Source organism: Copadichromis virginalis, linkage group LG17 (assembly GCF_057382275.1).
Source record: "Copadichromis virginalis isolate Kocher_CV1m ecotype Utaka linkage group LG17, C_Virginalis_male_GT1.1, whole genome shotgun sequence".
Taxonomy (NCBI): domain Eukaryota; kingdom Metazoa; phylum Chordata; class Actinopteri; order Cichliformes; family Cichlidae; genus Copadichromis; species Copadichromis virginalis.
This window is the reverse complement of record NC_140634.1, coordinates 28,502,174-28,525,082: the sequence shown is the minus strand read 5'-3', so window position 1 is coordinate 28,525,082 and position 22,909 is coordinate 28,502,174. Positions and strand designations below refer to the sequence as shown.

The following is a 22,909-nucleotide window of genomic DNA, read 5'->3' as shown; positions in this document are numbered from 1 at the left end:
GTAAAAAGATAATAATGTTAGCCTTTTCTGCAGCTATGGGGCATATATGGTATCACTCTTGGCTGGAAGCAGTGCTTAAACAATGGAAAAAACACAAACTTTATCCAAAAACCTCAAAAACCTAGCCGTTTCCCTCTTTTTCTTTGGTCATTTTAGCCTTTTTGGCCAGGGTGAAGGGAGTATCTGCCATCAAACAAGAAGACAGCCGCATGTAGCTATGATGATGTTTGCTAGTTCACCTTACATGCATTAATGTAATAACGTGGTTAGCCTACTCAACGTAAATTCCACACGAACAACATTAAGCTACTCACACAGAGAAGATCGGCTGCTGCTGCCATCATCATCCGTCATCATTTCTGCTACACTGGCAGGGCTAGGGGCCAGGACTCTCCTCTTCGTGTTTTTGGGGATGTTGCTAACTCCGGGTCTGATAACAGGCACCACACCCGCAGTAGATGCGCTCGGTGTGAGGTCTCGCAGGAAGCTATCAAATACAGCGCATTTCTTGGCTTTTAAAAAAAACGCTATGCGTCGCCAGGTGTTTGATCGGATTCGAGGTGTTACCTCCTTTGACAGTATCACAGTATCAGCTTAAAGCACTTGTTGCAGGCTGCTGAGTTTGCATATTTTGCTGTGAAATACAGCCACACTTTTGACCGCTTCGCCTTGGGCATTTTTAATCTGTAGCTCTGCTCTAAAAGAACGTACGTACCTGGACCCGCCTACTATCCTCGGAAACGTAAAATGATTGGCTAGAAGTGTATCACAGCTCAGGAAAAAAAAAGCACCGAAATAAAGCATCGAAATAAAGCATCGAAATGTGCGCTGCTTTTCGGTCTGGTTACTACCGTTTATGTCAGAACGGACACCAGTACCCATCCCTAATCATGAGCACCTTTTAATTCGCATGCTTAAGGAAAAATTACAGTGGTGGAAACAACTCCGATGCATCTTATTTTTTAGAGAAATAGAGGGTGTTTTAGCGCATTTTACTTTTTAAAATCAGCTAACCAAGATGATGAGAGCAATGAGAGTAACCAGGATGAAAATGATCATCTACTTGACATAAAGACATGAGGCAAGTTAACTGCAATATGGAACTATCTCTACAGTCTGCATATGATAAAGGAAAACCTAATTAATGAAAAGACACTACAAAAAAAAAAGCTGATGAAGAGGCGTTAACCTGGAAGAATGGCAGGAACTTTTGCCAATGTATGTACAAATGACGTCAAAAGCATTCACAATCTCTAGTGTAACATTTTAAAGTCATTCTGGGCAGTGACAAACTGCAGCTTGTCCTGTCCTCTTGGCAGTTGATTTGCAGATATACAGGGTGATAACGTTAAGCTTGTTGGCAGTAGCTGATGTTGAGTCATTTCCAATGGTCATTAAGCTCCTTCCCTTTACTGTTCAGCTTGTCCTTCAGTGTGCTCTATTATGTTCATTTTCTCCTTCTGCCTATAGCCTTGACTGTTATTCTCCCTACTTATCATCTTCCCCTCATTCTTTCATCCTGTCTTGCATCTAACCCAACATTATCAGTCTTTTTTCCACTGCCTCCCTTTCATCTGTTTTATCCATCTGTCCCATCTTCCTCTAAATCATCTGTTTAAAACGACGCTTCTGAAGTTCAGAGGAAAAGTCATAGAAAGAAATCTCATCAAAATACACGAAAAGTATATGTATGTGTGGATATGTCCAAGAATGTGTAAAGTGCAGGCAGTGGTAAGAGGAAGCGACTTCACCAAGTCTGTGGGCCAAGCGCTGTCTAAATTTAGATGAGCCAAACCCTCATAGGATCCTTCGTGTTAATCAAAGAGCTGCGCCGACCTTCACAACACTCCTACTCCCAGTTGGAGACAATAACCTAACATGGGTATGGTCAGCCTCGTCCCAGCATCTGATTCCTGTCTGCGGTTTTCAGTTTGTCTTCTTTCTCCGTCCTTGGAGGAAGCCTGACGGAGATGGAAAATTTCTGAGTCTGTCATGATTCATTCATGTTTGAGCTCGTGCTTGTTTGAGAGCTTCATGTAGGAAGAGAGAGGGAGTTTGTATTTATTTTCCAAGGTTTTTTATGCTTTTTATCTGAGTATATGCATTTCAACAACATTGCCACAAATTCATCTTTGTGGGTGTTAGTGTTTGTCAGCTCTTTGGTGCCCACGTGATATCAGAAAATCCTTGACGGTGATGTGCGTGAGTGACTCCCTAGGTTACATGAATCATCCATGATGCGATTTGCAGAAGCCATCACAGCTATCTTACAGAGGCATGTCATATTTATTTGAAAGCTGATGTAGAAAAGATCATTATGTAAAAAATTCAGATTTTTTGTTTTTGTTTTTGTGGATAGATAAAGTACTGTGCAAAACTCTTCAGCCATCTTTCCTTTCTCTATATTTAGTAAGGAAAATAGAAAGTAGGTCCAGCAGTCTATTGAAACATGACAACACACATGGATAACACACAAGGATAAAAGGCAGTTATAATGAAATAATGAAAGTCAATATTTGGTATGACCACCTTTATTTTTGTCTGTGAAGGTTCTCAGTCATCCAGGTCATCGTAGTCAAAGGAGCTTGCAAAGAAAAGCGTCTGGACTTCTTTAAGTTACTTGAAGACGTTTCACCTCTCATCCGAGAAGCTTCTTCAGTTCTAAGGTCAAATGGTGGAGAGTCCCAGATATGAACCTAGTGGGAGTTTCCCCCCACAGAGGGACAAAAGGACCCCCTGATGATCCTCTAATCGCCTGAGCCAAGGTGTGAAACTGGGTGTGGGTCCCAATCAGCCAGAGTTTCGGGTGAGTTCATTGTGAAACCTGGCCCCACCTTATCATGCGAATTCCTGAGATCAGATGGCCCAGGATGTGAGTGGGCGTTAAGGCGTCTGGGAAGGGATCTCAAAACTGGATTATAGATGGCAGAGAGTTGGTGTCGTAAACCACCACCTCTGTTCAAAGATGGTCGCTCACAGTGTACATAGATGGCTTCTTTCACTCCTCTTTCAAACCATCTGTCCTCTCTGTCCAAAATGTGAACATTGGCATCCTCGAAAGAGTGTCCTTTATCCTTAAGATGCAGATGGACTGCTGAGTCTTGTCCTGTGGAGGTGGCTCTTCTGTGTTGTGCCATGCGCTTGTGAAGTGGCTGTTTGGTCTCTCCAATGTAGAGGTCTGAGCATTCCTCACTGCCCAGCGTGTTGCTGGGTCTGAAATACACTGGGATGTCGTGCTTGGAGAAAACTCTCCTGAGTTTTTCTGATACACCGGCTACATAGGGGATGACAATGTTGTTGCGCCTGTCTTTCTTATCCTCCCTCGCTGGTGTCTGATCTTCTTTTCTGTGCCTCTTTGCTGACTTTAAGAACGCCCATTTAGGATAGCCGCACGTTTTGAGTGCTTCCTTTACATGTGTGTGTTCCTTCTTTTTTCCTTCAGGCTTAGAGGGAACATGTTCTGCCCGGTGGTGTAGGGTCCTAATTACTCCAAGTTTGTGTTCCAGAGGGTGATGGGAGTCAAAGAGGAGGTACTGGTCCGTGTGTGTGGGCTTCCGGTAAACTTCGATGTTGAGTTTGCCATTCTCTTCAATGTGCACAGCGCAGTCCAGGAAAGGCAAACAGTTGTCCTTTGTGTCTTCCCTGGTGAACTTGATGTTTTTATCCACAGAGTTAATGTGCGCAGTGAAGGATTCCACTTCTTGTGTCTTGATTTTGACCCAGGTGTCGTCTACATATCTGTACCAGTGGCTGGTTACTCTTCCTTTGAAAGAGCCAAGAGCCTTCCTTTCCACTTCCTCCATGTAAAGGTTGGCTACAATAGGTGACACGGGGGAGCCCATGGCACAGCCATGTTTTTGTCTGTAAAAGCCTTCGTTGTACTTGAAATATGTAGTGGTGAGGCAGAGGTCTAACAAGAAGACAGCTCCTTGGAGGACAGGACCAACTTCACACCCGATCAGATTTGCAAACTGTTAGACCTCTATTTGTCCACCTTTATTTTTCCACACTTTTACCTGAACTCTCTTAGGTAAGATTCCTTTCGATTTCAAGTAGGTTTCAGGAATAGTTCTCCAGGCTCCTTGAAAGACATTTAAAGCTCTTCCTTGGATGTTGGCTGGTTTTTGTGTTGTTCTCTGTGAAAATAATTCCACACGGTTCAATAATTTTGAGGTCCGGGCCCGAGGAGGCCAATCCATGACTGACAGTGTTCCATTGTAGGCTTTTCTATCCTGGTATGCTTTTACTTCATTGGCAGTGTTTGGCATCATTGTCATACTGCTGCCAATCAGGCCCTTTCCAGATGATCTTATATGGTGAATCAAATTGTCATGGCATGATCCCCAACAACCTCAAACCATGACATGACCATGGACCTCCACCATTTTTTCCAAATTGCTATAGGGTTTCACTGTTGTACCTCTGTCCTGGCCTTCTCCATACATGTTGATGGCACTTTGAATCAAAATGTTCAAATTTGGATTAATCACTCAGTAAAACCTTTTGCCTCTTGTTTTGTGACAGGCTGCAAGTAAAAGAATGCCTAAAGATAGATTTTGAAATTGATTCTTCGCCAACTTGCTTGCAGACGGAATACTGTTTTTTTTCCTTGAGTGAGGTACCTTTTTATGCTTGAATGACTCAGCAGTCAGCATTAAGTGGTTTGGCAAACAAGGGAATAAACACCCAGTATCCAAAGAAAAGCACTGCAAGACCTTCACTATTTCTCAAGACCACTTTAAAAAAAATTCTAATAAAATAAGAAATCAGCGGTAGCTCAGTAGTTTTGCACTGTAAACGGAGACCCCGAACTTTCTTCTTGGTTCTCGTGACATCACAAATTCCTGATGTAGTTTGAACTTCCCTAGTGTGTTCAACTCATTGGATTTGTGCTGATGTAGAAATAGTACAGGTAATATTCCCACTGAATTCCCAACAAGTAAGAAGTTCTCACCTGTTCTGCGTCATGCACACTCTAATCTGAAATAAGAAAGCAGCTAATGCCAACTACTTCCTGCTGTGAAACAGATTCTGGCCCTTTGTGATTTAGTCAGAGAATGGAAGCTGTCGATTGATGTTCATCATTTTTCATGTACATGGATATACAGTTGTCATACAGTCTGAGGCCAGTTTGTCCATTACACACAAGTCTAAATGCACTAGTACACAAAGACTGCTTTCGTGACTAATTCAGGTTTCACCATGAGATGAGATGGCTTGATTACGTGGTGAGTCTCAGAGAGTAGTGTAAGATTCTTGCTAATTTAGATGCTGTTTCATCACCCTGTAAATAGAATTTGTGATGACTTTGCTGAGACCCGTGAGAAATCTTTCCTGATGGTAGAAATAGATGATGACTGTGAATGAAGTATTACAGTCTGACTTCTAGTTTTCTTTTGCTAAATAAGTTTGAGAATACTCTGTCCCTTGTTACTTACCAGAGCCCAAGTTGCTCATTTTGTCAGGCATATGCTAAGCCAAAACTCAGATACCGAAGTTACTTATTCACTACATATTTTCTGGGGCCAAAGGACATCCGGGATGTGTATTAAGGTTCTGACATCTGCAGTGACAAAGTTGCCTTGTCTAGTTTTGTATAAAGCTAGAGGTAAGATCGGAACTGCATTTGAGATTGCCAGTGAGTTGTATTGTAGATAAAATTAGCACATTTAATTCAATGGGGCAGTGATTCAAGGCTTAAAAGGCTTGGTTTGGTTTATCTCACTAGCTATAAGAGACACAATGATTACAGTAAGTGTATTAAAAGGAGCAGTAATAGCTGTAGGTGTTCCAGCTCTGATGTCTTGATAACGTTGGTGATGACTGGCTGTGAAGTGGCTGAGGCTGACCGACAGTCTGAGTTGATTTCCTGCATTTCCTATCGGCGGCCATCACTCCAGCTATCAGAGCCTGCCCTCTCTGGTTTAACTGATGCAGCCCTCAAGCCGGAGGAGCTCCTGTCTCAAGTTGTTTGAGCAGGGACCCACAGAAGAGGTCAAATGGATAATACTTGGACATACACACATGCAGTAATATCATTTTTGAGTTGCTATTTCATATATACTAAAATATTGTTCCTTCGTGAGTTACAATACCCAACTGTCATTTCGGGTAAAGTGTACAGTACGGTACAAGAGTAAGGTTTATTTTATAGGCAAGGTCTAAAACATGGCATATCATGTCTTATTTAATCTGACTGTGCTGCTGCAACATTCCCTCTGTCATCTTCTCTCCTCCCCTCCCATCTCCTTGTTTCTTTCTCTCTGTCTGCGCTTGGACAGAGGTGGCTTGTCTGCTGCATGGCTTAGCATACAGCCTGTGATCTTTTATGAATTTAGCATAAACCCTGCTGCTAAGCCAGGCGAAGACATTCACAAGAGAGGTTCACAGAAGAATATCAGTGCACTTGGCAAAATGTGAAATGAGGTGTTTTGTGGTTTGTTTGTTTGTTTTTTGCTTTTCCAGACTACTTGTTCTGGTCTTGTGTCCCTACATTAAATAGTTCCTTGCTCCCCAAGTGTCCTCTGTTTACATGAGTGCCCAGGACAACCCAGCCATAATAGGATTGGCATTCCAGCAGAGCTTTATTGGAGCTCAGAGACAACACATTAGAAGTTAGAGTTATGTCAGCACGTGTCGTCTTCCAGAATTACATCCCATGCAATTTTAAGCAGGAAGTTATTGCGAAAATATTGCAAAAAAAAATTCTTTACAGTTTTTTGTGTATCACAATCATATTAGAGATGTAATGAAGGTAAATGACATATTTAAGAAGCTGAGGATCTTTGGAAAACGTGCTAGCTAAGTAGGAAGGGGGGGTGAGGAGGGAGCTTTTTTGCAATAGGACAGTGGAGAGAAGACAGGAAAGCTGGGGGAAAGATATGTAGTAAATAGGGCTGGGCGATATATCGAGTTTTTTAAAAATATCGATATATTTTCATACGAGATATAAGATGTGACAATATCGTTTATATCGATATAGTCTATGTTACGTTATAATTATACTTGTGGAGCCGCAGGTTTGCCTCTCTTTCGTCCACTTTTGTCTCTACGCAACGTTACTCGGCCTCGCCTCTCCTTCACTGAACACAACTCCCCCTCCCCCATAGCTTAACCTGCAGGCAATGACAAGATAAAAGAGGAAAATCTCTGTTAGCGAGTTACCGTGCGTGGGGCTGGACGGCGTCAACGTGTTAGCGAGCTAACCGCGCTAACGACATGCAGCCCGGAGGGGCTGCACGGCCTAAAATCCTTTCATTTTCTCAAAAATCGCGCCTTATGTATGAATTCTGGTTGTGCTTACTGACCGCGAACCGATTTTATGTGGTACACAGCGCTCAGCAATCTGTCAAAAAATGTTTTAGTATGACTTTGCTAAGCTACGGAGCTGCACCGCTTGATGGATTGTCGGAGGATTACGGCTACCGGGGAGGAGCCTCGCGGAGTGATACGTACTGTGTGTGTATAAGGACCACAAATGGCACCTGTTCAGAGACGTGGTGCAGCTGTGAAATCTGTCTCTTTGTTATTATGCTCAGCGTCTATTAGTTTACATTTTGACTGCACAATTGTGAGCTTTTTGTTATGCACAAAAACAACATTGTTTTCTTTTATTTATGGACCATGATTATTTAACCCTTGTATGGTGTTCGGGTCTGTGAGACCCGTGTTCAGTTTTTTTCAAAAGAAAAATTAAACAATTAATTATTTTTTCACGTGTAAATGTGTTGTGTCTTTCCACTCACTCCACTTGATTATAACTGATTTATTTATAACATTTTATATAAAAGAAAAACGAGAAGCACATTAATTCATAAATGTGATCTAACAAAGGTAAAGGGAAAAAATTAACCATGTTTGCTGTTCATATGTCTTGTAATTGGGATGAAGTAAACATCTGTTGAGTAATTTAACATAAAATTGTTTGATAGTGTTAATTTGGAAAGCCAAAACTCTAGCGGGTCCACCAGACCCATGAACACTGGCTGAGTAACAAAAATACGAACACCACACAAGGGTTAATAAATGCTGATAATTTATTTTTGAGTAATTTCTTCATGTACATCTACGCTGTATGTAAATAAAAGTGCCCGTGTGACATCTGTGACACAGTGTGACTAGGAACTCTCTTTTTGTTCTTAACTTATGGCTTTAAAAAAAAAATCGAGATATATATCTTATATCGCCATCCAGCTAAAAAATATCGAGATATGAATTTTGGGTCATATCGCCCAGCCCCAGTAGTAAATAGTAACAGGGTGGATTCAAACTTGGACCTCCATGTTAGGTAACTGGTAAATTAAACCAGTACCCCTGAAATTGCTAATGTTTGAAGTGTTTAATTAACATTTTGCTGATGACAACAGATGCAAAAATTCTGCTGATACAGATGCACTGTTTATGTTCATATATACTTGTACACATACACAGCAAAACCTATAATAATGCAGTCTCTGTGCTTAGTTTGCCTCATAAATGTCTGCATCGGCCACCCAACCCTTTCTGACATGCCTTGGTAAACCCCTGGTCCCATTACTATGCATTATGCATGGACCTATCTCTTAAGTCCCACAAAAGTAAAAGCTCCCCTTGAAAATAGAAGTTATACTGTCACAGGGTAACTTGTCACAGTGACATTTTAAATGTGCAGAAACATTTTGTTTCACAGTGTTAGAATTATAATGATAAAAAGAGCATCTTTTGGGCAGAGTCTCACCAACCTGCAAAACAGTTTCTAAATTGTTGAACAATTAATAATAAGGATACTGTTCCTCAAAATTGTAAAGACTTTGAATAGCTTACAGTATACAAATCTATGTGGGCAAGGAACAAGGCACAACATTAAAAACAAGCCTGACTCTGTCATGGAAATCCCTGCATGGGCTCAGGAACACATCCAGAAATCTCCGTCTGAGAACGTGGTTCACTGTGTCATCCGCAACTGTAGGTTAAAGCTCTGTCATGCAAAAAAGAAGCCATATGTGAGCATGATCCAGAAACACTGCTGTCTTCTCTGTGCCAGAACTCATTTAAAATGAACTGATGTAAAATGGAAAAATATTCTGTGGTCAGGTCAGATTAATCGAATTTTAAAAGTCTCTTTGGACGCTGTGTTCTCTAAGAGGACTAAAGAGGACAGATCAGTTCTCAAGCTTGCATCTGATGCCAGCCATCAATGCTGAAAGGTATATATATTGGTTTTAGAGCCGCATATTGTCTCTTCCCTCACAAGAAGAGGGGATGCTACACAGTTGGACTTTGGGTTGTAAAAACATTCAGGCAAAATTACTAACAGTGTTTTTTTAATGTTTGTCTTACAGAAAGAATGGCTTTGCCTCACCTGTCAAACTCAAAGAGCGATGTCAGGCCAGCTGGGAGATGTTTCACCATCATCCATGGCTTCCCCGAAGAAGCAGCCTCCTGGTCCTGTTCCCTCCTCCACACCTCCCCCTGCTGCTGTAGATAGCAAACCTGTAGTAGAACCAGCAGAGCCAACCCCACCAGCTTCTGAGACCAAGGTAGTGCCCACAACCCCCTCTGAATCAACACCTGATAGTGCACTAATTTCACCTAATCATAGTATTCCTCCTCCTGAAAACAGTTCACAATCAAAAGAACAAAACCAAACACTAGCAAATGAGAATATTATTCTTTCTGAGAAAGACGTTCCTGTAGTAGAACCAGCAAACCTAACCCCACAAGCTTCTGAAACCAAAGTAGTGACCACAACCCCTACTGACTCCATGCCTGAGAGTGCACTGATTTCGCCTAATCATAGTATTCCTTCTCCTGAGAATGGTTTACACTCAAAAGAACAAAATCAAACACTAGCAGATGAGCATACTATTCACCCTGAGAAAGAGGTTCCAGTAGTAGAACCAGCAAACCTAACCCCACCAACTTCTGAGACCAAATTAGCACCCCCTGAGGCTGAGCTTGATAGTGCGGTAATTTCACCTAATCATAGCACTCCTCCTCCTGAGAACAGTTCGCATGACCCACCACAGACAACAGAACAACAAGAAGAAGATGAGAATGCCATCTACCCTGAGAAAGAAGTTCCTGTTTCAGAGAGTTTAGCTGATAGTACCCATGTAGCCCCACCAGCTGAGGAACAGCAAAACAGCTCTGAGAGAATAGCAGAGGATCCCCCTCAGCCAGGGAAAGAGCCATTTGATTCTGATCAACAAACTGTCAGTGAACTCCCAGCAGCTGAGCAACAACAGAGTAGCTCTGAGAAAGAATCAGAGGACCATCCTCATCCCTGTACAGAGATAGCTAATGATGGGCAACAAGCACAGAGTGCAACTGTCAGTGAAATCCCAGCAGTTGTGCAACATCAGAGTAGTTCTGAGAAACCCACAGAGGACCTTTCTCTCCCTGTGGAAGGTGAGACACAAAATCCATTGAGTAATGCAGGTTTAGACAAGACAACAGACCCTGCTGGGGCAGAAACTGAGCCAAATCCCGAGATTACGCAAAGTGAGGCTGCCGCTCCCCTGGCAGATAGTAAGAAAGTGGAACCCAGTCAAGAAAAGCATCCAGAAGTGACAACAAATGCAGCTGAGCCAAAGCCTGCTTTGATCCCTGAAGCAGTTAGACAGGAAACAGCTCCTGCTCAACCTGATACTACGGCTGCAAGTGTGAAAGAGGAGAAAACAACAGAGGTTTTAGCCGAGAAACCCCTGATAGGTGAACCACAAGTTACTCCAGCAGATCACACTCCACCTGACAGTGGAACAACACCTAATGTCAAGAGTGATGTTAGTGCAGAAGTAGAACCGAAAAACTCTGCGTCCCCTGTTGAACAAGTTGATGTCCCTGAACCTGATAAAGCTGATGAAGAATTAAAACAAAAACAGGCAGCAAGTGCAGAACCTGAAATTTCTTCTGCAGTATCAGAAAACCATCCTGTCTCAGCTTCAGAGGGAAAAGGTCAGGCAAACGAAGTGAAAAATGAACAGTCAGAAAAAGATCAGGAGCCCACATTACTTGATCTGGCAGATAAATCCTCTCCTGTTGCTCAGTTTGAAGGAGAAACGAAAGCTGTGGAGAAATCAAATGAGGAGAACATCGCTGAAAATAAAGTTTCTCAGGAACTTAATAATGAGGTAGACACAACAGCGCAGAAAGCACCTGAGGGAGCTGATGAGGGAACAGTTGAGATTAAAACAAATGCATGTGTACCGATAACTACTGAGGTAAAACCTGATGACGAGGAAGCTGCTGAAGAAAAAGAAAATGAGGAGAATACAGTTCATAATGAAACTAACCAGAAACCTCTGGAACAGAATGTTACTAATACAGAAAATTCGTCTCCTCTTCTCGACAAGAAGGAATCTGCAACGGGATTAGAGCCGGCTGCAACTGTTCCAGAGGAAATGCCAAAAGAAGAAATAGATATACAGAACAAGATAAAAGCAGGAACAAAGAATGAGCCAGCTGAGGAGAGCATTATTGAAACAGCATGCTGTTTGTCAGAGAAGTCACAGGAGAAAGGAAAGACTGTGGTCGAAGAAGAGTGCACACCCGAAGCCACGGTGTTAAAATCAGATAATAAATCTGACAATGCAACGGTTATCTCTGTTCCACCACCCCCTGACTTCGAAGAGCCACAAATGGTCAATGAGGTGCCAGTGCAAAGTGTAGACAGCGCGTTATCCTCAGCTGTTACCAGTAAGACAAATGTCAGCGATCAAGCCAGTGAGGGGAACCTTTTCCAAGATGAGTCAGAGATGGGCTCACAAAAGACAAAGAGTATTGCTGAAAATCAACACGAAGCAGAGGAAGATACATCAGCTGTGACAGGCGGCGATGAGCAATTGTCAATCAAAGAGAAGAACGAAGCAGAATGTGACAAAAAAGACGATGAGTCACAACCTGTTGCTGGCAACATGCAGACAACTATTTCAGTATCAGAGGCAAACGCAGTGTGCGACAAAGAAGGCACTGCAGAGTTTGATGTAGGCGAGGATGCAATATCAAAGAAGGATGAAGTATCAGAGACAGCTTTTGAAAATGGAGGTGTGCCTCTATCAGTATCTTCAGCTCCTGTCACAGAACCTGAAATCCCAGTTTCTGTAGTAAGTGAGCAGGACAGCAGCCCGAAGGAGGAAAACACTAACGTGGAGGAGGAAAAGGAGCCCCTTGAAAAACTCAATGATGAAGCCGAACTTTCTGAGGTGACCATAGTATTTAGTAGATGTAGAGGTAGATTAGAAAAAATGATCTTTCAGAACTGCTTGACCATTGCAAAAACAAAAAAACTTAAATAACTTAAATACAAAACAAGAATTTACAGTTGGAGGAAATGAAAAATTGTTCATTCCAGATGGGTTTTACTAGAGGTTGAATGAAGTATTGGTAGAACAATATATCCTACTGCGTCACCTTGCAATAAAATTATTGATAATCTTGGACCAACTATTAATATTTCTTTAAAAACATGCTGCTACACTAAATAGATTCCTCCTCAGCTAATTTGATGTATCAGAGTTGCTTTTAATGACTTCTTGTTGTGCCAAATGAATGACAGATAGTGAAAGCAATATTACTCACATGTTAAAATAGAAGAAGCACAAATGAGGGAAATACAGTAGTAGACACTTCCAAAGAGCTAGTTAAATGAGCTGACATGTTATTACACACACATTGAAACACAATGAGTCATTACATTACAATACCATGATTATCTACTTCAAGTACACAAAGATATTAATTATAATAAAAATGCTCACTTAATTTTGTGCCAAATTAAACAATGTATGTCTAAATTGTTAAATATACAGTTTAATGTTTGGATTACTCATTAAGCATATGACATTCCTGAAAAGTGGAATAGTAAGAGCTGGATAATAGTTCAAGGTTTTGCTCTCATATGGTCATTGTCGAAAATACCCCACACTAGTCATTCCTATTAACTCCTGAAATATATTTTAAATCTTCATTTTTCATTCCTGTCATTCCTAAATTCATATGAACTTGCATGTTGTGCTTATTTAAAACAACTGTCTTCGTAATTGTCAGAAATTAAGCATATATACTGAAAAAGTTTGTTTTTTTTATTCATCAGGTGAAAACAGTGGAGACCTTGAAAGAGCCTGGAATTAAAGAAGCAGCTGTCAAGGAAGGCAGCCCAACCAGCCCATCAGACCTAGCAAAGCTAGAAAGCACTGTCCTGCCCATCCTTGAGGCCCAGGCAACCACACAAGAAGAGGAGAAAAAAACAGACACTCTAAAGGCCAGGCGTAAATTAGAAGTGCTTCCTCTCTCACCTGACTCTCCTAGCTCAGAAGAGGACAGAGTGGTTTCTGATAAGAACGGCAATGGTACCACAAAGAAAAAGCTCCTTGTGCCCATGGATGTCAAGGCAGATTCCCTGGACGATAGCAGTGAAAGCTTTGGAAAAGAAAGCCCTATGTCAGGAGATGATGAAGATTTTATCCGAAAACAGATAATGGAAATGAGTGAGAATGAAGATGCTTCACAATCTGATGAGGAAAACCTAGTTCGGCGAAAGATCAGAGAGGACGAGAAGAAACAAAAGGAACAAAAGAAAACAGAAACTGTAGAGAAGGGCACGACAGGGAAAGTCAGACGGCTTACCAAGAAAAGCACCATAAGCCCAGATGATGAAGATAAGGAATTTGGTACTTTAGTGGATAAACCTGATATAAACAAAGATATGGAAGCAGAAACAAAAGAAGGGAAGCAACAAAGTGGTACTGCAGTTCGCAAATTCCAAACTATGGAGCTGAATACAACTAGCAGCCCTGTGTCTATACCCAATGATGATGGAGAGCCTGAAATGGAAAGCCTGACAGATTCTCCAGATGATCGGTCTAGAGGTGAGGGGTCTTCCAGTCTACATGCGTCCAGCTTCACTCCTGGAACTTCCCCAACATCCCTCTCATCACTGGATGAGGACAGTGATAGCAGTAGTCCGAGCCATATCCGCAGTGGTGAAGGTAAACAGCACAGGAAAGCCAAACACAGACAACCTGGTCAAATGCTGCCAACTATCGAAGACTCTTCTGAGGAAGAAGAGTTACGGGAAGAGGAGGAGCTGCTCAGGGAGCAAGAAAAACAGAAGGGCTCAGGGAAAAAATCCAAAAAAGATAAAGATGAGATTCGAGCCCAGAGGAGGCGAGAGCATCAAAAGACACCGCCAAGCAACCTTTCCCCTATTGAAGATGCCTCACCAACTGAAGAGCAGAGGCAGGAAGCTGAAATGGAGGAGATTAGACGATCATCTTGCTCAGACTTTTCACCCAGTATTGAATCAGATCCTGAAGGATTGGAAATCCATGCTGCAAAGATTGCGGCAGTCCAGAAAACCTATCAGCTGCCCATGTCTGTATCTCTTCACTCCCCAACAGATGATCAAAATATTGATAAACCACAGAAAAAACCTCTCAGATCTGCTGATGAAGCCTATGAGGAGATAATGCTGAGGGCCAAGTCTCCAACAGCTGACAAAGGTGAAATTCAGCCAGAAAAAGAGTCCCTATATGGAGGCATGCTCATCGAAGATTATGCATATGCATCTCTTATTGACAATTCGACAGCTGATCTCGAGGACACAGAGAAGATTACTGTTCCCACTCAGCCCAAAAAGCTGCGATCGCCAGATGAAGTTTATGAAGACATGATAAAGAAAAGAAAGGAATTCATGCAGCTGGAGCAGGAATACCAAAATATGCAGGCAAAAAAGGAAAGCACTAACCCAGAAATTGTGCTACAACCTGCTGATATTACTGTTTCCAAAAGCAGTACAATAACATTAGACATGGATGGGAAGCCATTGTTGGATGCTGAAACTGCCTATGAAGAGCTAATGAAAAGAGTCCTGACTCCTGGAACAAGTCCAACTCAGCATGAGCCAAAAGTAGAAGCCACTGCATCTAGAAAGGCACTCCACCCTATTCCAGACTTAAAAGTAACGCAGTGCTCTTCAGGAGAGTTATCTTCTGATGATGAAATTATACCTAAAAAGGAAGTGGAGAAAAATCCTGTATCAGATGTCTCATCAGCAATGGAAACTGAGCCTGTGAAAGAAACGGTTCCATCACCCACATCAGATCAGCAACCTGAAACCACAATCAAAGCAACCCAAGGTGATATTGTGGACTTGACTAGTGCATCTACAAAAACATCAGCTCCTGTGATTGCCAGTGTATCACCCTTGCCTACAGTCCCCCAGTATACACCTGGTATACCAAGTGTAGTATCAACTGCCCCACCTGTGCCCCCGAAGCCAACTGTCCTGCGTAGGGCTAATTCTCAGGAAAAAACAGAAGAACCTGTTGCACCGCCGCTCCCTCCTCCTACTCCTCCAAAACCTACTGTGTTTCCCAGGAAAGCTCCAGTTCCACTTCCACCTCAGGCTTCAGCAGCTCCAGTAAGGCAAGAGACAGTGACTATGACTACAGCTCAAGCATCACCTACAAGACAAGTAGTTACTCCAACATACAAACCTCATGTTCCCCCTCCTGTACCCCCAAAGCCATCCATCCCTGTTGGAATTGGGGATAGCCACAAACCAGGACATGGTGTTAAACCACCAATTGCACCAAAGCCTGGCTCACAGCCTTCATCACCTGCCCATGCCCCACATCCACAAAGACCCTCTGTACTTCCCACAGGTCCTAGTGACATAGCCCTTAATCTAAGCCCCACTTCTGAAAGCAAAATGTTTCAACCATCACCAAAGTCTCCTTCTTCTCCAAGATATGCCAGCAATCTTCGTGACACATATGTGGTCATCACTCTGCCATCTCAGCCTAGCTCTCCTGTAGATAGTGTTACCACTCATGCTCCCTCTAGCCCTGGTCCAGCATCTCCTTCATGGCAAGCTCAGCCTGAGACATACCACCATCAGCAGCCTCAACCTCAACCATATTCACAGCAGCAGCAGCAGCAACAAACACCTCCTCAAACAACCAGGGTGCCTCTGGCATATACACGAGTCACAGAATCCATTGAAAGTCAAGAAATTTGTGGGCCTGAAAAACATGTATCTAGCTCTTGTCATATAATTGAGGCTATATCAGCCTCAGCACAGCCACCTGTGGTGATGCCCAACCTCATCTCTCAAGTGGTTACCACAGAAGTCCAAAGGACCACTGTCTCTGTTGTTCATGAAAGGACACCACCACCAGTGCCAGCTCCAAGGGCAAATGGTCTCCCAATATCAATGCAGAAGCCTATGCCCCAGTTGCCAGCACAGAATGGACAGGCTATTCAACCTTCTGAGGTGGTAGATCTTAGGACTATGAAAGTGGATCCAGAATCAACCACACGTGGTGTGGATCTGTCTGCTGGTCCAGACTCAAGACATCAGTCCCTTACGACTGATGTCAGTCGTCACAGCAGTGCAGTGCAGTCCCCTGTGGTCAACCTCAGTGCTGAATCATCTACAGTTTCTATAGTAACTGATAGCATTACCATCGTGACCTGTGCTGCCACAATCCAGCGACGCGACAACTTGGACACCTCTTTGACCTCTTCAGTACCCCTTCAGCTAACAAAAAACAAATCATTTGAACCCGTTTCTCAAATTATTTATCGACCAATTGATTCTCAGCCGTCTACTCATGCTACTGCTGAGATCCCTATTAATCTCTCAGTTGGATCTAGTACGAGTGGAGGAACACTCCAGGCCACCCCTGTAACAATTGCACCCGCTTCTGTTGCAAGTTGTATTGCTAATGGATTAACTAATGGCACAACCACAGTGTCAGGAGCTGTTGACCTTAGCACAAATAAACCATTCAACACTGTGGTTTCAGTGGATACTGCGTCTACCGAAGTGGTTACAGCTGTAATCACAGACGATGGCAAACCAGTGGATCTGACTGCAGGGAAAAGAGCTGTATGTTGTGATGTTGTGTACAAGCTTCCATTTGCAGGAAGTTGTGCAACTCACCAACCTACCACACCCTTGCCTGAAGATCGCTTTGGATATCGTGACGACCACTATCAGTATGACAGGTCGCCTTATGGCATGAGAGGGTTTGGTGGAATTAAACCTTCTATGTCAGATACTAACCTAGCAGAGGCTGGTCTCTTCATTTACAAGAGTAAAAACAGCTATAATTTCAGTGGCACAACTGAAGGTGCAGTAGATCTTACCTCAGCAAAGATTTCTGATGCAGGTCAGTGCAGTGACATTGCAGACCTGTCACTTAAATGTCACTTTGAACTGCTTCCACTTATTCATGGCTAATGTGGAAATAATGGCTACTTTTTGTTTTTATTTTGTTTTGCATGGACATTTTTTCTTTTTTTTTTAAATCATTTTTTTTGTTTTACCATTATATTTTTTGCATGTACCTGCATGCTGTTACTTTGTTGAACCTCATTGGAGTTTTTTTTGGTCTTCCACCTTTTTTCATTATTTGAACAAGGCATGGCTTGCTGCAACAATTAATAATTCTGTAATACTGGGACTGAAATGATATCTTTGACTTTTGACAGGTGAAGCTGTTGACTACTCCAAGAAAGGAACTTACGCTGGAATGACAATTCCTCCCTATTCTCAAGATAGAGTCACAAGTGCTGTTGGCACACTCTTTGGTACAAGCAGTGTTTTGAGATCATCAAATGGAGTGGTTTATTCCTCTGTTGCAGCCCCAGTCCCATCTACATATGCCATTACCACCCAGCCAGGGTCCATATTTAGTACAGCATACAACACCTTGTCAGGTATGCATACCAGCGACACCATGCCTTCTCTTTCCAACCTCCAGAACCTACCACTTACTCGATCCCACAGTTTTCTATCCACCATCTCTACTACTGCAGCAGAAGAACAAGCAGATGCTCCACTCAATCTAGAGATATCTAGAGGAGGCACTACTGCTGGTGATGCTGCAACTACTGCAGCAACTTCTTTATCTCTTGACACCTATACTGATGCATCTCTGGAGGCTATAGCTGCTTCACTGGAAGCGCTTTCTTCACCCATGGTTCCTGGAGACAGCCAGTATCAGGCAGAGCGCGAGAGACTAGAAATGGAAAAACTCAAGCAACAGCGCCTGGCTGAGGAATTAGAATGGGAACGGCAGGAAATTCAGCGGTTCCGAGAACACGAACAACTCATGGTGCAAAAGGAACTGGAGGAGCTGCAGGCCATGAAACAGCAGATACTTGCCCAGCAAGAAGAGGAAAGACAGGCTCACCTTATAATGCAGAAAGAAACTTACGCTCAGCAGCAGCAGCAGCTTGAGCAGATTCAGAGACTCCAAGAGCAGCTCCGTCTTCAACTGGAAGAGCAAAAGCTTCGTCAGATGTACCCAGGTGGGGACATACAAGAGGCAGTTGTCTTAGGACCTGATGGCACTGTACTGGCCCGAAAGATCACAGATAGTGGGTGCCAGACAGATGAAGAGGATGAAGCAGTCAGCAAAGCTTACACAGCAGGTAGAAAAAAGAGAACTGCTAAAAAGAGCGTTGACAGTTGTGTGCAGACTGATGATGAGGATCAAGATGAATGGGAGGCTCAGAACAGAAGCAGACAAAGCCGTCCACGTACTGCCAGAGGTGATAGGGGTGGGCAGTCTGAGATGTCTCTTCAAGCCCACACTGAGATTTCTATACAAACTGATACAGATGGGAACATTAGAATGGATACCAGAATGGAGCTTTCAGATTCTGAAAGGACCTCACCAAAGAAACGACCTACCCCCTTAGAAATAGGGCAGTCTGCTAACCTCAAAGCTGATTCTTCTACTCTTCAGGCCCCTCCTAAATCCCCCAAAGTGCTCTATTCCCCTGTATCCCCTTGTATCTCACCAAGCAAATCCCTTGAGTTTGTGTCTTATGATAAATCCCTTGGTGATACAAGCCCACAAAACCTAAGAGGAAGTCCTGATCCATCAAAAGCCTCTCCAGCAAGTCCCAGAGGACAGAAATCCATGCAGAGATCTATGTCTGATCCTAAGCCCATGAGTCCAACAGGAGAAGAAAGAGCAACATCTGGAACCCAGTATGGTGAAGGCTATACTGTAAGTACTACCATCGTAATTGACATAAATCCAGGAAGCAAAACCACAAGCCAAAAATATGAATTTATTTTAACTTTCAGATGGTGTGATCTGTGTTTAAACTTTTCTTTTGGTTGATTAAGTTTGACATTTCTGGAGAGTTATCTTCAGCTTAATCCCATTTCTAGGTAAAATATCATGGAGTATTGTAGTCAGTTTTCTGCCTGGGCAATTCACCACTGAGAATCTCATACATACATAAACAGTTGGAAATAAGCTGAGGTTGCAGGAAACACTAAGCTGTCAGAGATCCATCAAGGGTTTGTGAATAAATTATTTCTTGTGCAACAGTAGTGTGGAATATTTATGGGCAGAAATACATATGTTACTGTTACCTAGAAAAAAGATAATCAACAATTTGTCTTTCAATCACTCTACTACAATACATCCTTATAGAGGAAGACTATCAAACAACTTAAATTTATACAGTTTGCTCTGTTTTAATTACTCATAAAATGCAGCAGTTATCACTAATTAATTTATCTGAGTAACATATTGTTTATGAAGCTGAAGGCTCCTTAAACAATTATTTTGGGAACTAAACTACTTTTACAACACTTTTTTTCCTACAGGGCATAGGCTCAGGTGGTACACCAACAGGGACTCAAAAGAAGGTGAAGAGGACTCTCCCAAATCCTCCATCAGAGGATGAGTCAACAACCACTGGACAGACAGCATATAGCACTGGCTCAGCCCGTCGAAGAATGTGCCGTAATTCCAACATGGCACGCGCCAAGATCCTACAAGACATTGATCGAGAGCTAGATCTGGTGGAGCGCGAGTCTTCCAAGCTCCGCAAAAGACAAGCAGAATTAGATGAGGAGGAGAAAGAGATAGATGCAAAGCTAAGATACTTGGAGATGGGCATTAATCGTAGAAAGGACGCACTGCTTAAAGAAAGAGAGAAGAGGGAAAGGGCCTACTTGCAGAGTGTTGCAGAGGACAGAGACTACATGTCAGACAGTGAGGTTAGCAACATCCGAGAGACTAGAGGAGGTGGTGAGGATGAGGAGATTGAAAGTCATGGTCTTGAACGTCCCAGGACAGCTCCTCAGTCAGAATTGGATGACTTTGTCCCACCGCAAACCAAGCACGAGTATGGAAAATACTCTCAGTACCAATACGCTCAAAGTCAATTTCAGCAGTCTCTCTACCAGACACCTCAGTCCTACCAGTCTCATTCAATCTACTCCTCTGTCCCTTCGCTCACTACCTCCCAGCAGCAGAGTTACCACCAAATGCTTTTGTTGCAGCAGAAAGCTGCGAGACAAGCAGCCCTACTCTCAGAGCTCGATGCAACGAAATATGATGTCATTAGCCGTCAGCCTGATCCCACTTCATCAGCTTACCTTGGTGTTAAGTATGACAAATATGGGAATCATCTTGATCTCAGAGCCTTAGAAGTGGGAAGTATAGCAGGTAGCCCAATGTCAGCTGTCTCTGATTCCTACTACACAGATGTAGATCACCACACACCTCGGAGTTACATGCTGCTGGAAGATGCTGCAGAACTAGCTAAAGGCTCCACAGGTCTGTCCTCATCTTATAGTCTGGCTGAGAGGGAGCTGGCAAAGGCAGAGAAACTGCTTCGTAGGAGTGCTGCTGATCTGGGGTCTACTGACTATTTGGGATCCACGTCCAGACTTCATACCTTTGGAAAGACCCCTGACGAAGAGGATACCATGGAGGAACCCTATGAACTGAAACTTTTAAAGCAGCAGCTTAAGCAAGAGTTTAGGAGAAGTACAGGTGGGACTGAAAACTTAGAACAATTGACAGGTCTCTCACAGCACTACTATACACCAAGCTCTAGCATCTCTGGTTACTCTCAGAGACACTATCCAAAGTCAGAAAAGTATAGCATCAGTCGACTTACTCTTGAGAAGCAGGCAGCTAAACAACTCCCAGCATCTATGTTGTACCAAAAACATAAGACACCACTACTAGATCCTAAAATCTCCTCCAAGTATTCCTCTATTACAGACAGTAGAGGTTTAGAGACTGACTATACTAGCTATTTGGGGTCTACCAGTGCATCCCCAAGATCCAGCCGTCTCTTGCAAGATGAGATTACCTTTGGTCTTCGGAAGAATATTGCAGAGCAGCAAAAGTATTTAGGATCCACCCTGGGTGCTAACTTGGCTGGGTCACTTAACTTGAGTCAGAGCTTGGGTTTGGATTCTGCCTATCCTAGTGGTAGTCGTTCAAGACCATCCTCCAGGCCCACATCTTGCTATGGCCTGGACTTGTCTATCAAAAGAGACCCATCAAGCTCTTCACTCAGGCTGAAAGGAGATGGTGAAGCATCTGGAGACGGCCCAAATTATCAAACCCCATCTGGTCGCACCAAACCTACTAGCCTTCCCATTGTCCAAAGTGGGCGCGGCAGAATACCCATAGTGGCCCAGAATTCAGAAGAAGAGAGTCCACTGAGCCCTGTTGGGCAGCCTATGGGTATGGCCCGTGCATCAGCGGGACCTCTGCCTCCCATCTCAGCCGATTCAAGGGACCAATTTGGTTCTTGCCTTTCATTGCAAGACTCCCAGCAGCAGCAACATATCAGGGAAGAGCCAACAAGGGGTAGGAGTTATGTGCTGCTGGATGATCTTCAGGGCACCATGTCAGATAGCGAAGGTAAAAAACAGACTTGTTACACTGCCACTTCATTCCTAATTAGCGTTTCATCATTAACACTTTTTGGTTATGGTTTGTCTTGCATGAATTTATTACTAAAGTGGGTAAAATATAGCTTGTGTTTCTTCATTCAGACTCAGCATGTCTTTTGAGGTGTTTTTGTTTTTCCTTTGCATTCTGTTGAATGTGTCTTCTTATTCCTTTCTAGTGCAAGTACATTTAATATTGAGTTCCTTTGTGCATGCAAATCATTTGTAAACTTTTCTGTTTCCTATAGACTTGAATGTATCTTTATGTATACACTGTTTTCTATTTTCTGTTCTATTCTCATCCCAATTATTGTGTAACATCTTCCTATATGAGTTCACTGCACTGTACAGTCTGACATCCTGTTTCAGATACATGAAAGGCGTCCCCCAAGAAATACAACTTTAAAACTCAACATGATGTCACACGTAGCTGTTGAAATGCTTGAAGTATTTTAAATCCTTCTAATTAAGCATTTAGACGACAGTAGTATATTGATCCTTTAAAATAGATCACATAGAGAAAATGTTTTCACTGTAAATGATGCAATGAAAAAAGTGCCTTTGCCACTCAAAAAGTTAGAGTTCTGTCAGTTTCAGTCAATTTCTCTTAAGCATAATAGTGTCCTGTCTGCATTTTCATAGACAGTAATATACAAATATATATTTTTGGATTATTGATGTGCAATGTGAATACAGGATATTTACTTAGTTATTCCATGATTGCATTTAACTTTCTACTAGTACCCAGTAAGACTAAACTATAGGAAGATTTAAAATGTTTTTTTTGTTTTGTTTTGTTTCATTTTGTTTGAAATGCATGATATTTCTTTGCAATACTTCTGTGTTAATAAATATAAAACTTTTACATGCATGTCTTGTCTTAAATATCTGCTTTTGTGCACTGTGATACATGAGTGATTTTATGCTGCATGAAATGCATGCATGCCTCCTTCATGTAAGAAGATCACCGAAAATCTGATCATTTGATTAACTTCTGTTAAGCAAACATAGTTCATTATTTTTGCTGCAGCTTCTATAGCTGAAAGCAAATGAGCTGTCATACATATGAGGACAGTGTTTTTTTCCAAAACAGTGGTTCAAAAGCACTATTACAACAGGAAAGGGGAAAAAACATTATTGTTGCCAGCACTTGCTGTCGTGATAGCAGTGGTTCGCAATAAATCATGTGTTTCAAAAACG

At 42.5% G+C, this 22,909-nt stretch overlaps 1 protein-coding gene across 6 annotated transcripts in view; it reads left to right on the top strand.

The window, feature by feature from the left end:
* The window catches only part of pcloa (piccolo presynaptic cytomatrix protein a), a 63,917-nt gene that overhangs the window by 18,982 nt on the left and 22,026 nt on the right, over positions 1-22,909 (top strand). For all 6 annotated transcript variants that reach the window (XM_085437091.1, XM_085437089.1, XM_085437093.1 and 3 more), the window contains exons 4-7: positions 9,321-9,518; positions 13,073-17,156; positions 17,479-19,007; positions 19,619-21,680. In XM_085437091.1, the coding sequence (XP_085293217.1) occupies positions 9,321-9,518; positions 13,073-17,156; positions 17,479-19,007; positions 19,619-21,680 (7,873 nt within the window). The remainder of the gene's footprint in view (positions 1-9,320; positions 9,519-13,072; positions 17,157-17,478; positions 19,008-19,618; positions 21,681-22,909) is intronic.